The following is a 15,184-nucleotide window of genomic DNA, read 5'->3' as shown; positions in this document are numbered from 1 at the left end:
CATGTTGGTCAGGCTGGTCTCCAACTCCTGACCTCGTGATCCACTCCCCTCGGCCTCCCAAAGTGCTGGGATTACAGGCATGAGCCACCGTGCCCATGTCTACTTTTCATGGTGTAAATCATTAAGATAATGTTCATAAACAGGGTACCATAGTGTCTAACACAAAATATACCGTCAATATGTGGCATTTCTATTTTTCTTATTATTTCTATTTGCAGAATGGATGGACAGGATGGTCTTACTCTCCTGGAAGTGGAATGTTGAGCCTTTTGTGAACAAAGATGATGCTTACAGCTCCACAGTTAGTTTAAAATGGGTAAGAGCCTTGTGCTGAAAACCCTGTGAGCCTCATCTTCAAGATGAGTTATTATTTACAAGAAAAGTTGTTATTTACATAAAACCAAGAGCCAGTGGGGCATCCAAAAGTTGAAGGGCCTTTGAGAACTCTGATGATGTTTTCTTTATTGTGAGATGGAAGCCAAGCTTGTGGCTCCAACCAAAAAATTTCCAGGTTTTATAGTCGCTGTGGAGGTGGGAACAGGCAGTGGTCACCACGTGTGGCATGGTTCTCGGACACAGGACCCTGGAAAGTGCATTTCTCCTTCTGTTCTTCCGGGGGCAGCCAGCACCCTGGCAGGTGAGGGAAGAAGTCATTGAGGGTTCCAGGAGCCACACTCACAGGCTGGAAGTGTCCATGGCAGTCACGAAAGATTCTGCCAGGGTTCAGGCCCATGGCATCCTCAGGTGCTGGAAAGCACTGGGAAGCAGGAGAAATGAAGGCGGGAGGTAGCCAGCACTGCACTGAGCCCAGAGCTCCCAGATCTCAGGGACTGATGGCGGACACTCTCTCAGCACCGCCCTCCTGCCCTAGCCAGCCCACTGAGTCAGCTTCTAATGGTCTGTCTCACAAAATGCAGGGAAGTGGCATTATACACACCTGCTGAGGCCACGTACAGTGGCTCACGCCTGTAATCCCAGCACTTCTGGAAGCTGAGACAGGTGTTCTGCCTGTTCTGCCTGTCAGGAGTTCGAGACCAGCTGGCCAACATGGTGAAACCCCATCTCTACTAAAAACACAAAAAAATTAGTGGGGTTTGGTGGCGGGCCCCAATAATCCCAGCTACTTGGGAGGCTGAGGCATGAGAATTGCTTGAACCTGGGAGGCAGAGGTTGCAGTGAGCTGAAATCTCGCCACTACACTCCAGCCTGGGTGACAAGAGCAAAACTCCATCTCCAAAAAAACAAAAAGAAAAAGAAAAAGAAATTAAAATAAATTTAAAAATAAACACCTGCTGAGACCTCTTCCTAGGAAATTCTTTGGACTTTGAGCACAGGTTGCCTTGTTCTGGGCAAATCCAGCTCAGAGAGCTCTAGAAGAAAGGTCAAGAAGGCAAAGAGGAGAATCCAGCAAGCCAAGGTTGGGGAGGTTGGAGGAAGAGTGAACGCCCCTGCTAGAGGCCCCCCGGTTCTCACCCCCTTCTGAGTCTCAGCATCTGCGTGGGCTGTGAGCCATTGCTTTGTCACTGACAAATCAGATGAGGGCTGTTTGTTTATTTTTCAAATGATCCCATCAGGTTCTCCAATCACAGCCATAGCTACAAGGCAAGCAGAGTGGGGAAGACACCCGTCACCCTTGTGCAGACGCTGGTTTTACCAACACTTGGTGTGCAGGGCAAGTCACCAGCTTCTGAATCCAGGTCACCTACAGTCTCTTTTTTCCTAGGCTGCCTCAGCCCGTTGCAGCCTGACTTGGCCCTGCCCCGGCAATCCCACAGTAGGCAGGATTGGAAAGGGCAGTGGCTGGCATGTTGGCACAAAAGCCAGCCAGGAGGGTTGGGCAGGTGCTCCAGGGCCTGGGAGGAAAGAGTGGAGACCACACCATGCAGTGCCCTGCCCCTGTTTCGATTTGGTCATCATTGTCTGTATTCAATCCTAAGCTTGTTGAGAACTGGGCCAGGCATGGCTATTGAAGTTCTGTGGAACAGAAGCTGGTCTCTTACAGGGGTGTGGCTGAAACAGCAAAGGACTGGAAGGCGTATTAGTCATCTGTGCTGTGTAATAAATGACCCCAAAATGTAGCTGCTTAAAACAACAAACGTGACCGTTTCACAGCTTCTGAGGGTCAGGAATCAGGGAGCGGCTCCGCTGGGTGGTTCTGGCTCAGGGTCCCTCCTGAGGCTGCAGTCGGCTGGGCTGCAACATCTGCGGGCCAGGCCAGGCTGGAGGACCCACATCCGGAGGCCTCGCAAGTGGCTGCGGGCAGGAGGCCTCAGCTCCCTGCCACAGGAGCTCCCCATGGCTGCTCCTGTGTTGCCCCTAAGTAACTGAGCAGCAGCCAGGGCAGAGCAGGAAGCTCAGTGCCTTTGGTGACCTGGTCTCTGTAATTGCACTGTCCCTTCCACCCTTTTTTCTGTTGACTAGAAATGAGTCACTAAAATCCAGCCCATTCTCACAGGGAGAGGAATTAGGCTCCACCTTTTGAAGGTGGTGTCAAAAAGTTTGTGTTCGTGTTATAAACCACAACACCTGACTTCTAATGCCAACTCCTCTTTAACTTCTGTGTAACCTTAGGCAAATCGCTCTAAATCTCTGGGCCTCAGTTTCTTCTTCCATAAAACGAGAGAGCTGATCCTATCTCTAATACTCTTCCTCTTAGCCCTCACACCCTCACACCTTCATTCATTCTGGGCATTTATTTACCAAACATTTACTCAGCTCTCTGCTAGAATGCCTGGGGAGTTTCAAAAAGACTGATGCCTGGTTTTAAGTCTCCCCTGGGGATGCTAGTGTGTGGGCAGGGTTGAGAGTCCTCCTTCTGGAGTCATAACCTGAAAATGTGATGTGCACGCAAATCACCTGGGGGTCTTGTTACAATGCAGATTTTAATACTGGAGGTCTCGGGTGTGGCCTGAAATTTGGCATTTCTATCGAGCTCCTGCGTAATGCAGTGCATCCCAGGGACCACTCTTTGAAGAGCAAGTTCCTAGATGCTGGAAGAAAGGCACAGAAATATAAAGATGATTCCCACCCTCACGGGACAAGGAATTCAGTTGGAGACAGAAAACATGTAGCCAGCACCATCAGGGCCTGACCGCCTGCCCAGGATGTGGCCCAGGCACCAGGACTGAGTAGGAGGGGGTGAAGAATCCCCCCAGTGAGCCCGGTCCCGTCGGACCCTATGATTTCCCCACCACCAGCATCATCCCCTGTCCCCTTATCTCCACAGCAGGACACAGCATCAATCCAGATCCTCTGTGATCTTTGGAAACCTTCCACGAGTTAGGTTGTTTTGCTGAACAGTAGTTATTTCCACAGAGAAAGAAAAGAATTAGCAAATGTATCACTTGTATTTGTTCAGTCATGTAGGCTATTCTCCAGGTTAAACATCTGTTTAGTGAGCCTGCTTTTATTGGCGCCATGAACAAATTTAAGTGTGTTTTCTGAACTTATCTTCATGGAGTGAAATTCTAGGCTTATGGAAATTCTAGTAAAATATCTTTTAAAAACCTGCAAGTGAGGCCAAGACGGGCGGATCACGAGGTCAGAAGATCGAGACCATCCTGGCTAACACGGTGAAACCCCATCTCTACTAAAAAATACAAAAAACTAGCCGGGCGAGGTGGCGGGCGCCTGTAGTCCCAGCTACTCGGGAGGCTGAGGCAGGAGAATGACGTAAACCCGGGAGGTGGAGCTTGCAGTGAGCTGAGATCTGGCCATTGCACTCCAGCCCGGGCGACAGAGCGAGACTCCATCTCAAAAAAAAAAAAAACAACCTGCAAGTAACCATCGTCCTAGGTTTTATTCTTTCTACCTTATGGTTTTTCTGTCTACCCCACTGGGCCCTCTTCCTATCCCCTGAGCAGGAAGGAAGTGAAGTATTCGCAGAATCTTGGGCCTTGGTCCCCTGCCCCACCCTGGTTATTCTCTCTCCTTGGGCCCAGTGCTGTGTGGCCTGCCTGCACTCCCGTCCACCTCCCTGCCCAGCCAGGCTCCCTGGGCACCGTCCAGGGGCTCCAGCTCCCAGACCATCTCTACTTGGTGTCCTGCCCTCCCTGTGCCTCCATATAACCAAGGCAATGTGAGGATCCTCCTCACTTCATATCTCAGCCTCTGAAACAGACTCCTAGGTGAACTCTGGGCTCCCAGGTTCTCTTCGCACTAACCTTTACACACCATTTGTAGATTAATAGTCCTGAAATATTTCCTGCATCCTGTCACTGACTCCAAACATCTCATGTCTCCTGGTGTCCTAAAGAAGCTTCTTTAACTCAAATGCGTACCACCTGGGGTTCTGCTAAAAAGGCAGATTCTGACCCACTGGGCCTCAGGTAGGACCTGAGATTTTCCAGCTCTGAGGGGCTCCCAGGCGATGCTCCCCTCTCAGTGCAAAGTTCAAGCAGCAACATTCTGCAGGATGAGGTCCCACTACCTATCCGTCATTTTCCACAGGGGAAAGTGTCTTCTGAGCCAGACTCATCATGTCACCCACATAGCCAAGGCTCAGACGTCACCAAAGCCTGTGCTGGGCCGGCAAGCCCCTCCATTAGCAATTTCCCCACTTTTAACTGTGTTTAAAGAAATGTTTAAAGACATCTGAGTTGTATGTTCTTATGACCCAGATTGAACTCTGGATTCTCCTTGAAGCGTTCTCTAACTCAGTGATTCTTTTGCCCCTTTTTGGATCCCTGCACAAGTTAGCTCTTCATCACACACTGCCTTGCATTGTTATTAATATTTTGGGGTTTTTGTTTTGTTTTGTTTTGTTGGGTTTTTTTTTTTTTTTTTTTTTTTGAGACATAGTCTCGCTCTGTTGCCCAGGCTGGAGTTCAGTGGCGCGATCTCGGCTCACTGCAAGCTCTGCCTCCCAGGTTCACGCCATTCTCCTGCCTCAGCCTCCCGAGTAGCTGGGACTACAGGTGCCCACCACCACACCTGGCTAATTTTTTTGTATTTTTAGTAGAGACAGGGTTTCACCGTGTTAGCCAGGATGGTCTCCATCTCCTGACTTCGTAATCCACCCATCTCGGCCTCCCAAAGTGCTGGGATTACAGGCGCATGGCCTGTATTTTTGTTTGACTTTTTTTTTTTTTTTTTTTTTTTTACATGTTTCTGTCTTTCCAGCTAGCTACTGAGACTGCTGGGACTGCAGCTCACACATCTTTCACTTCTTTTATATTCTTTCAGCACAGAGATGGCGTTGTGCCTTTAGTAAGCACTTAATAAATATCTTTTCTTTAAATGACTCAAAGCAAAATTCCTGTACTTAATGAAAAATTAGTTTGAGAAATAAAGGGAATAAAAATGAAATTGAAACAGAATGACCCCCCTTTTACAGCCCTCCGTGAATAGCATATAAAGGTCTGCTTCATGCCAACCTCCTCACTGAGTCCTCGGGGCCAGGACCTGTATGCCTTTGGAGGCCTGGCGTGGTGTCTGCCCATAAACATTTGAAAAATGCATGATTCCTGAGTTCATTAATCGTTCTCCTCTCACCGGAGACACAACCATCTGAACTTAGCCAGCACATACGGATCAATAGCAGCAAGAACAAGACCAAGAAAGTGGGTAATTTCAAGTGAGGTCTTGGAAAGACAGAGTCAAAGTGCATATCTAAAAACAGGTGGGGCGGAGGTTGGAGCTCAGGGCAGAGAGAAGAGCGGAAAAAAAGGAAGATTGTCAAAGTCAAGGGTCAGCCGCCAGAGATCAAGAGCAGCATAGAGCAGAGGAGACTTCTTTCTTCATCAGCCGTGTTGAATCCAATTCTCAGGGAGCTAAAACCATGACTGTCACACAACATAAACTGACTGTGCATCAGGGACTCATTCAGCTGCTTAATGAGGGATCCCTTGAGGTGGCCTCACTGATTCCAGGAGCATCTGAGGAACGGAATAAGTTAGGATAACAAAACTGCTTAAGGTCCCACAGAGCAATGAAGTCTTATAAACTTTGTGGCTGTCTTTTTTATCAGGCTAAAATCTACAAGCTAACGTGTAACCCTACCGTGACTGGGATTTGGCCAAATGGTGCGTAGCAGAGTGAAGCTCAGATACACGCCCCTGGAGATGACATCATCTCAGGCAGGCCTGGGTCCCTGGAAAGCTAGTTTCCTTCCACATGACCTTATTTCCTAGTGTTCGATGACTTTTTGTATCAGCATCCAGCTTTACCAGGGCTATCCAGAGTAAAGGGGGCAAATTCTGTGCACAGCAGTGCAGAAGAAAGTGCCAACTCACTTCTTCCCTGACACCATGCCTGTGATCAGAAGGCGCAACAGACTGGTCACCTACATAGCCTTGGCTTGCCCTCTGAGCATGCCTACCACCCTTCTGCTCCAACTCTCAACAAGCCAGAATGTTTCTGTGGGCTCTGTGTTACCTCCTCCTGGTTAGAACTGCTAGGGGGAAACCTCCCCAGACCGAACAGAAAACGCTACATCCCTGGTTTGCAAAGTTTCAACAGTCAAAAGGACGCATGCACAATTATTTTTCTATTCAGGATGCATAATCCAAAAAAAAAAAAAAAAGGCTTGGAGACCTATGAGCTAAAGCATTCCATCTCAAATGTTGAAGTATGTCTGGGTCAGCCCTGATTTAGTAGATCTAGGGTACTCCAGGTTCTTCATTTCCAACAGGCTGTCGGGCGGTACTGATGCAGATGGTATGTGGACCCCACTTTGAGAAGAGACAGTTTCCACTAAAGTGAGAACAATGACAGTGCCTTTGCCAGGTGGTTGCTGTGAAAATCAGATGATATTGTCCCTGTGCAGCACTCAGCTGCATGCCAGGCTGACCTTCCACCCAGGGCCTGGGACTGAGGCATTCTTGGGACAGTGGGCACATAGTCTAGGCTCAATAACACGTCTCTCTATGATCTCTCCACGCATCTTGTTCTGTGTGCATGAGCTGTTTTCTACCCCTGTGGCTGGGGCCCTCTGTCTCCGCAAAGCTGGATTTGACAGGTCTTAGACTCACTAATCTTGAGGGTTTTCCATCTTTTGTTTCTGTGAAGTCACTGCTCTCAGTAACATTGTTACATGAAGAGAAATTTATCTTGGTGGGTTCTCACTTTCCTTTTAAAAAATATCCACCTAGGAAGCTCTCAAACAAGCAGAAATCCACCGTCTAGTTTTTCCCAATAGATTGTGTTATTGGAAGCTTTGAGGGATAAGGGGAAAAGAAATTGGTTTATGAAGTAAAATTGAAGCAATTAAAGGATCAAAATCACCTTAAATTTTTCTACAAAGACACACTCTGTCAGGCATGGACAGCCCCCTGCTCTTTCAAGTTTTATAGCCACCCCGTTTTGGCAGAAAAACTAGGAAGTCACTTCTTGTGCATAGGACTGTTGTAAACCTCTTGATAATAAAAAAAGGATAAAAAGACAAGTAGGAGAGCCATAAACATAAACTTTAAAGGCCTGGAGAATAGCAGGCTTCCCCTTCCTCTGCTCCTGCTCTTAGCCCACAAGCCCTCAAACCATTTTCTACAGCACATTTGCTGCAACCTCAGGGACAACATGAACTATTGAAGTAAAAGAAAATTCTAGCCTTTGATAGTCTTCATTTTTTTTTTCTGTTTTTCCCTGTGAAATATGAACCTACAACTGATTATCCCAGGGACTTGATCTCAAAAACATAATTTGGGCGGGTGCAGTGGCTTATGCCTGTAATCCTAGCACTTTAGGAGGCCAAGGCAGGTGGATCAATTGAGGTCAGGAGTTCAAAATCAGCCTGGCCAACATGGCAAAACCCTGTCTCTACTAAAAATACAAAAATTAGCTTGGCAAGGTGGCGGATGCCTGTAATCCCAGCTACTTGGGAGGCTGAGGCAGGAGAATGGCTTGAACCTGGGGAGCAAAGGTTTCAGTGAGCCAAGATTGCGCCACTACACTCCAGCCTCGGCAACAGAGTGAGACTCCGTCTCCAAAAAAAGAAAAAAACAAAAACCACATTGGCTGGTCTTTGGGACAGACTCCAGTAAAGAGGGTCCTGCTCTGACTTCCTTTCGCTTCATCATGTTTGTGGAGTTGTTTGACCTACTCGGCAGTTTAGCCAAGGATAGTGGTCCCCAGGCAGTCAATCCTCCCTCTACTGTGCTTGCTTCCAGGGATGGCACTTGGTCTCTGCTAGCAGGGAGCCCTGCATGTGGGCTCAGTAGCTTGGGGAGCCCTTCTCCACAGGCAGAGCCAACACAGCTGAAGCTCATTTTCTCAGAAACCCTATAACCAAACACAGTAGTGTTCCTGAAGTCAGTAGGGTTTCCTTACTATTTGAATGCACTCGGGCACCGCAGAACTCTCTGATGACTTCTGTCCAGACAGAAGATGACCATTTCCTCATAGTCTTCAGGTTGAAAGAGCACAGGGTATGGCTGAGACCACAGGCTCTAACCCTGCATAACTGCACTGGGGCCTGTGACATGAGGCATAGGACTTCCTGTGCCCTGTGAGGAGTCACTCCACAGGAGCTTCGCCTGTGACTGGCCTCCAATGCCCCTGCATTTCTTAAAGCTTTGAAGGAACTTAATGCCAGTCTCAGCATAGTAAATCTAAACCCTTCACCCAAAGTTCATGTGTTAATTGCAAAGATCATCTGACTTTAAAATATTGATAACAGAAATAACAAAGACAGAACTTGAGTAGGCAACAACATGCTAGGCAGATAGGTCTTTGCATTCTTGAAATTTGATACATAAGATGGCAGAGGGGATAAAAGACCAGGAGGAGAGGCTTGCTTCAAAGTTGGTCTTATCAAAACACCTTGATATGTTAATGACTTTCTTTACAGAAGTTCAAGGCTATAAACTGCTTTAGATCCAAGGATATGGTGATACTGAATGTTTTAATTGTGGTATTAACAGCCCCGGTTGTAAAAGGGAAGGTGTCACTCAGAGATGAGGGACAAGGCCCGAATTTTATAACTGAATTTAATTGGCACTGATTTGAGGTTGATAGTACCTGGTTTTTCCAGTTTCCAGGAAATACATCTTTGCCTGGGGGGGAGAGGGGGGAGCACAGAAGGGAAAGGTGGAGGGAGAGTACATGATGCAGGAGGGGAGGGGAGGGTGCTGCACATCAAAAGGCCCATCTTGAATTTCCTGTGATGTTTTAAAATCCCAGCCCCCCACCACCACATCAATGCACAGAGCAGTCACACCTCTCCTACATCAAACCCCAATTACTACACACCTAGGGAAGGTGCCCAGCTCTCCCACTGCAGCAGTCACCCAAATGAGAAGGAAGGAGGCACACAGACACCCAAAGGTAAGAGGAAAAGACCCAAAGCCAATAGAGCCAAAGAGGAGAAAATCCTGATGGGGTAAAAACCTTCTAAGGATCTTCCTGTCTGTAATGTCTTTATCTCCCCAAAAGACCTGTATCTGGGAACAACTGGGTCGTTTATTATCTTTTTTTTTTTTTTTGAGATGAAATCTCACTCTGTCTCCCAGGCTGGGGTGCAGTAGCGTGATCTCGGCCTCCCAGGTTCACGCCATTCTCCTGCCTCAGCCTCCCAACTAGCTGGGACGACAGGCGCCCACCACCACACCCGGCTAATTTTGCTTTTGTATTTTTAGTAGAGATAGGGTTTCACTATGTTAGCCAGGATGGTCTCGATCTCCTGACCTCGTGATCTGCCTGCCTCTGCCTCCCAAAGTGCTGGGATCACAGGCGTGAGCCACCACACCTGGCCCATTTATTATCATTAAAAGATGTAATCATGACACTCTGGACACTCAAAAAAAAAAAAAACACTACCCTTCACACGCACACACACCCACACACACACACACACACGTGCTTCACGCACACACACACTTTTCTGAGTGGGTGGCATAATTTAAAAATGTTCGGGGGAATATTAAAGTAAGTTTTTAGAATGTTCACGTAAAAGGCAGGTTGTGCTTTTGAAGAGAGTCTTAGATCATTAAAAAAAATTCTAATGTTAAGCTGAACTTTATATGATTTAATTAGAATTAATGAATTGTTCCTTATTCCAGATGTGCTGTTGTTAAGTATGTTTTGTCATGCTACACGGTTTGTGGAATTATTTCCAAACATTTGGGGTCTGTGGCTCTCTGGAAGGTCTTCTGATTAGGAACCTCAGCTCTCTGGGTAGAATCAAGCCAACGGCTGCTGCCTGCTGTCACTTAGTGAGCACCGAGTGTGGCATAAGGGAGAGTGTGGATTCCAGCACTGGGAAGCTCTCCTGTGGACACGCCTCCAGCACTTTTTCTTTCTGGAATTGGAGTGCTATTTGCTGCTCCATTTGCTCAGAGAAAGCTAGTTCTTTAAACAGCAGTCCCTTTGTTGTTAAAAGACTATCCTCATTTCACTCACTGGTGACTGTGGTTTGGTTGGGTTTTTGGATTTTGTTGGGGTTTTTTTCCCCCAAAGTACCCGATTTCCTCTTAGAGTAGGGATTTTTATTTCTCATATTTTGGGTTTCCTCTTCAGTCTAGGGAAGGATGAACAGCTCCATGACCTGATCCCTTTTCGTCACAGTTCCCTGTTAGTGGGACTGCTTTTGAGCCGTGGCATCATGTGGCAGAGACTGAGATTTGAAGTGGAGTCCAGATGACCTGGCAGGGGCTTCTGGCTGTAGCACAGCTCACCGGTGGGACCTCAGAAAAGTCCTAGATCTCTCAGAGTCTCAGTTTCCCCAGGAGTAAATAAAAAACATGCTCCATCTATATAAGCCTGGATGTTTTTAATTATAGGAACATTTCAGGGGGTGGGAGCAATCTGAAAGACTATCTTCTGTGCTGCCCAGTGGGGTAGGCACAGCCACATGTGTCTGTTTAAATTTAAATTAAGTAGAATTCATTAACATGAGAAACTCAGTGCTTCAGGGACACTGGCCACAGTTCAGGCTCGGCAGCCACAGCGGCCATAGTCCTGGACAGTGCCAGGCTCAGCTGCCTCAGCTGATGGTTGAGGAAAACGGTCCAAGAAGTGAGTCCGGGATTGGCCCGTGCTCCAGCCAGAGCTGACCCTACTGGCTCCTCGGTCCATGGTCATCTGCTTCTGAGTGTGTGGGTGTCTCTCCAGCTAGCTCACACTTTCCTCCCTCTGCCTCATCTTCCCAAGAGAAGGAAGAGTCTACAGATGGAAGGGCCCCTCTTTGCAGGTTGCAGGCCCCAGACCAGGCAGTCCTGTGATACCCACAGCCTGGGAATTGCCCAGAATTGGCCGCAACATTCTGCAGAGCTCCCAGGTTCATTCTTCTGTTGAGAGGGCTGCTGGCTTTTGCAGATCATGGAGTTTTATAAAATGGAGTCTCTAAAAACCCTCTGGTAATTGTCTTCTACCTTGACTATATTGCTGTCCACACATGACTGTGCAGGTGCTATCATCCTGTAATTTTACAAGACGAAACCATTGGGGTACACTGGGTAATGGGGGACATGGGATCTCTCTGTATTATCTGTATTATCTCTGTATTATCACAAACAAGTGCACGTGAATCCACTTTCAAATAGAAAGCTTAATTTCTTTTAAATGCCCTTGTGCAATTTTTACAATTCGAATCTTCCTAAATTTTAGAACGTCGGCTTTGGGCATCCTAGAAACAGATTTTGAAGAGCACTTGAAAGCAAACTGAATTCTTTTCTCATCGTTGCTATGAACAATTTAACAGTGTGTGGTGTGTGTGATGATTTTTGCTTATGTAGCCCTTTTACATTGGCCACAGAATTTCAGATAAGAATGCATCATGTAAAACTTCAGATGTATTTTCCCAAAACTGGAATATGTCTTTGTTGTACGACTCGTGCACACACTCAAGCGGTTGAAGTTAGGGGTGTACAGCGGTTTGTGGCCTCTGCAGGGCTGGACAGGGGACTTACAAGTGACAATGAGTGAACTTCACTGACACAGAGCCACTGGACTTTATTCAGTTCAATTGATCGCTGGCACAGATGTTCCTGACAAGGGTAAGACAAGTGCACAGTCAGCCTCCCTCCCTGTCCTTGGCATCTCTGCAGCTGTCTCTCCTTATCTTAGAACAACACTGGGATTGTCTGCAGATCTCTTGTTTGTAGATCTTTGATAAAACCATTGAAGAGTGAGGATCTTTGGATTTGTGCTTTTAATTCAGTGTCACTCTGTTGAATCTCTTGGACAGAATGGTACTGCGGTTGATCTTGAAAAGAGTGTGTGTGCGATGGTGTCATGCCAGGAAGAGGTGGCCTTTGCACGGAAGGCCCTTGGATTGCGTTCCTTTTGCATCAGTTACTGGTTGTTTGAGCTTTAACAATTATCCCAAACTCTTTAATCCTCCATTTCATTATCTGTAAGACAGGGACAACACAACCTATCTATTTCATAAGATTTTCCTGCGAATGAACTTTGGTTCACATGTGTGAAAGGATGTGAAAGTGTCTGAGCATCTCAATGCAATCTGCAATGCACTATCTGCCATCAGGAAACCCTAAGGAAAGCCTGGGGGGCTGCCTAGACAGGGAGTTCACAGTCTCACTTGGACATCTTTGTGGATTTCCTTCTGTGATTTACACAAGGAAAAAGTCCATCCAGGATTTTATCCAAACTGTTAGATTCTGGGAGAGGTGTCAGGAGAAACAGCTCATGACTTAACTTACGGCTGCGCTTTCCCTCTTTGATTTCCCTGAACACAACTAGAGTTTTTCTTACAAATATTAACTTGGAAAAATGAGAGTTGGCCCAGCCATGCTTGCTATGGACTCACTGCTTCCATTCGTTTCCAGCACAGGGGCCATTAGTGTGAAGCAAGGGTCTCTCTCCCCGGACTTAGGCCATGAGAGAGCAACAGCAGGTTAAAAGACCCAACACGGGCCTGATCACTTCTTACCTCTTCCAGGAAGCCTCCCCCAGGCTTTTCTGCGCCCACCCAAGGCTGAGTTGAGCCCAAGGCCCCTTGCATGAGAATGAATGCATTCTGACCACAGAGTTTCAGAAAAGAAAACATAACTATAACACCATCTGCCAATGAGTGCTTATTTAATGTAAGTGTCTGTTTTTGCAGAACGTCCATAATCAAAAGAGTAGTTCGACCTTTGGCACATAAATCTGATGTAGGCAGTGGGAACCAGGAGCTCTACCTCCCTCTGAAGAGGGCCTGGCTGTGAGCAGGGCAGGACAGCCAAGGAGGGTGGCTGGTCCCAGAGAAGCTGTGCTCCAATGCTGGCTCCTCCCTGCCTGCCTCCACTGGTGGGTGCACCGGATGCCCCTGAGTGAGCGAGGGGAGGACAGCCTAGACTAGTGTGTCCTGAGGACAGAGGTCCCCAGGCTGCAGTGTGTCTCCCTCTCTTAATTATTTAGGGAGGGAAAGGGCTGGCAACTGTTCCCTTTCTTGAATCTGTTTCTTTATTCTTTCGTTAAAAATTGTGGTCATTCTTCTTTTTCTCTCTGGGCCTCCAAAACCCAGTCAGGGTCAGGCCCAAAGGTTCTGCAGCGGGAGCCACTCTGCAGGGCCTGCTCCAGTGCTGGTCGGGAGGTGGCCGAGCATTTCTGCATCCATGTGTGCTCACACGCCATTCATTTATACGCCTGAACTCTGATCCAACAATTCGACCACTGGGACTCTATTCTAAGGAAATAATTAGAAGTCTGTCCACTGTGTCTTTTATGTACGTTGTGGCATTCATTATAATAGCGAAAAACATTGAAATAAAGTTGAATGTCCAGCCTTGGGGGATACTCTTGGTACATCCACATGGTGGAATACTATACAGCCATGTTCCTGAAGAGTATTTCAAATGAAGAGGCTCATTAAATCATTAAGAAAACAGGATACAAAACTCAATATACAATATGACTCCTAATGATGTATCTATATATCTATACATAATAAAACAAAATATATCAAAATCTCAATAACGTTTCCATATGGTAGGACCAGCAGTGATTTTTAGTTTTCTTCTTTATACTTTGACATATTTGAAAACTTTTTACAATTAGTATATACTGTTTTTATAATCAGGAAAATATGAAAAAAATGGAAAAGCCTATCAGTGACTGAGCCAGTGTGGTGGAAGTTGTCGTCCACTCTTCTGCTGGCTGACGGGCAGCAGAGACAGGTGTGCACCCTGCCCTGGCTCCTCATGCCCCCATCTTCCAAACATTCCAGATTATACTCATTCTTTGCCTGCTCTGAAAAATTCTGGTATCCTGTATTTTGGGGGAGCACCGCAGGTGAACCCATAGAGGCATTCATCAGCAAGAGCGTCTTGAGAACATAGACCACCCCCAACTAAACATTCTGAGGCAGTGATCACTTTTTTTGTTCAGACAATCTCTTAGGAAAGTGTCAAACCAGATCCTAAAACCACAGAGTTGAAACCTTGGGGGATCCTCAGTTTGGGGCTGCTGTGGACAAATAGAGAAACTGCAACCCCGGGGACAACTTGTGGTTGCCAGGACACCCAGGCCAGACTGAACCAGGGCTGGAATCCCCACCCCACTCCTCTTAGCACCCTGTCCTATCAGTGGACCCAGCCACAGGGTGTGCAGGGTGGATAGGCCAGCACCCAGCCTGCCTCTTGGGAGGGCACTGCTTTCTCAGAGCCACCGTGGCCGCGTTAGTGCATCATGACATTGACTGAGTGGCTGCAGACTAGCATGTTTTAAATGGAAAGGGACCATGTAGTATAGCACCACGTAACATGGTCTAGGATGGAGAATGTCATGTAGGGCAGGTGTTGGTTTTGCTTGGATACGTGTGTGCTCGTATGTATGTGTAAGTGTGTTTAGAGAAGGCTTGAGTTTCTTGAGAGACCTGTGGAAAAGTTGGTGTCTCGGAAGACACGTCTTTCTCATTTTCAGCCAGCACTCCTCATCACGCTCCTGAATCCCCTGCAGACATTTGGCTCTCAGAAGGCAGATGTACGCTGGGGAAAGGCAAAATCCCCACTGCCCACTGCCCCGGCAGCCATTCACCGGGTATCCAGAGCTGAGTCCCAGGGCACACGCCACATCTGGCACTGGCCTGGCTGGAGCTCCCAAGGGGAGCCCCAAGGCCCCAGCTCCCCTCAGTCCCATGACTGCTGTGAGAACTAGGTCCCTTGGAAACCTGACAACCTGAGTCATCCTGGCACAGGTTTTAAGCATCACAGAGAAACAAAGCATTGAAAGATGCAATATTCTGTTCGTGAAAGACCCAGGAGGACATGCACTGGGTTGGATCAGGGAGAGCCCCAAGTCACAGCAC

General features: G+C 47.3%; 1 protein-coding gene across 5 annotated transcripts in view; it reads left to right on the top strand.

The window, feature by feature from the left end:
• EDAR (ectodysplasin A receptor) overlaps positions 1–15,184 on the top strand; it is a 92,606-nt gene that overhangs the window by 13,222 nt on the left and 64,200 nt on the right. For 2 of the 5 annotated variants that reach the window (XM_010368808.2, XM_030921736.1), the window contains exon 1: positions 9,153–9,261. The exons of 2 other annotated variants lie outside the window; for them this stretch is intronic. In XM_010368808.2, the coding sequence (XP_010367110.2) occupies positions 9,229–9,261 (33 nt within the window). In that variant the 5' untranslated portion in view covers positions 9,153–9,228. Of the gene's footprint in view, positions 1–9,152; positions 9,262–15,184 lie in introns of those variants that run through there. One more of the 5 variants, XM_010368817.2, reaches the window with a different exon arrangement.

The sequence above is a fragment of the Rhinopithecus roxellana genome, chromosome 17 (genome assembly GCF_007565055.1).
Source record: "Rhinopithecus roxellana isolate Shanxi Qingling chromosome 17, ASM756505v1, whole genome shotgun sequence".
In the NCBI taxonomy this organism is placed as follows: Eukaryota; Metazoa; Chordata; class Mammalia; order Primates; family Cercopithecidae; genus Rhinopithecus; species Rhinopithecus roxellana.
Note: the sequence above shows the minus strand (reverse complement) of the source record. Positions and strands in the feature narration are given on the sequence as shown.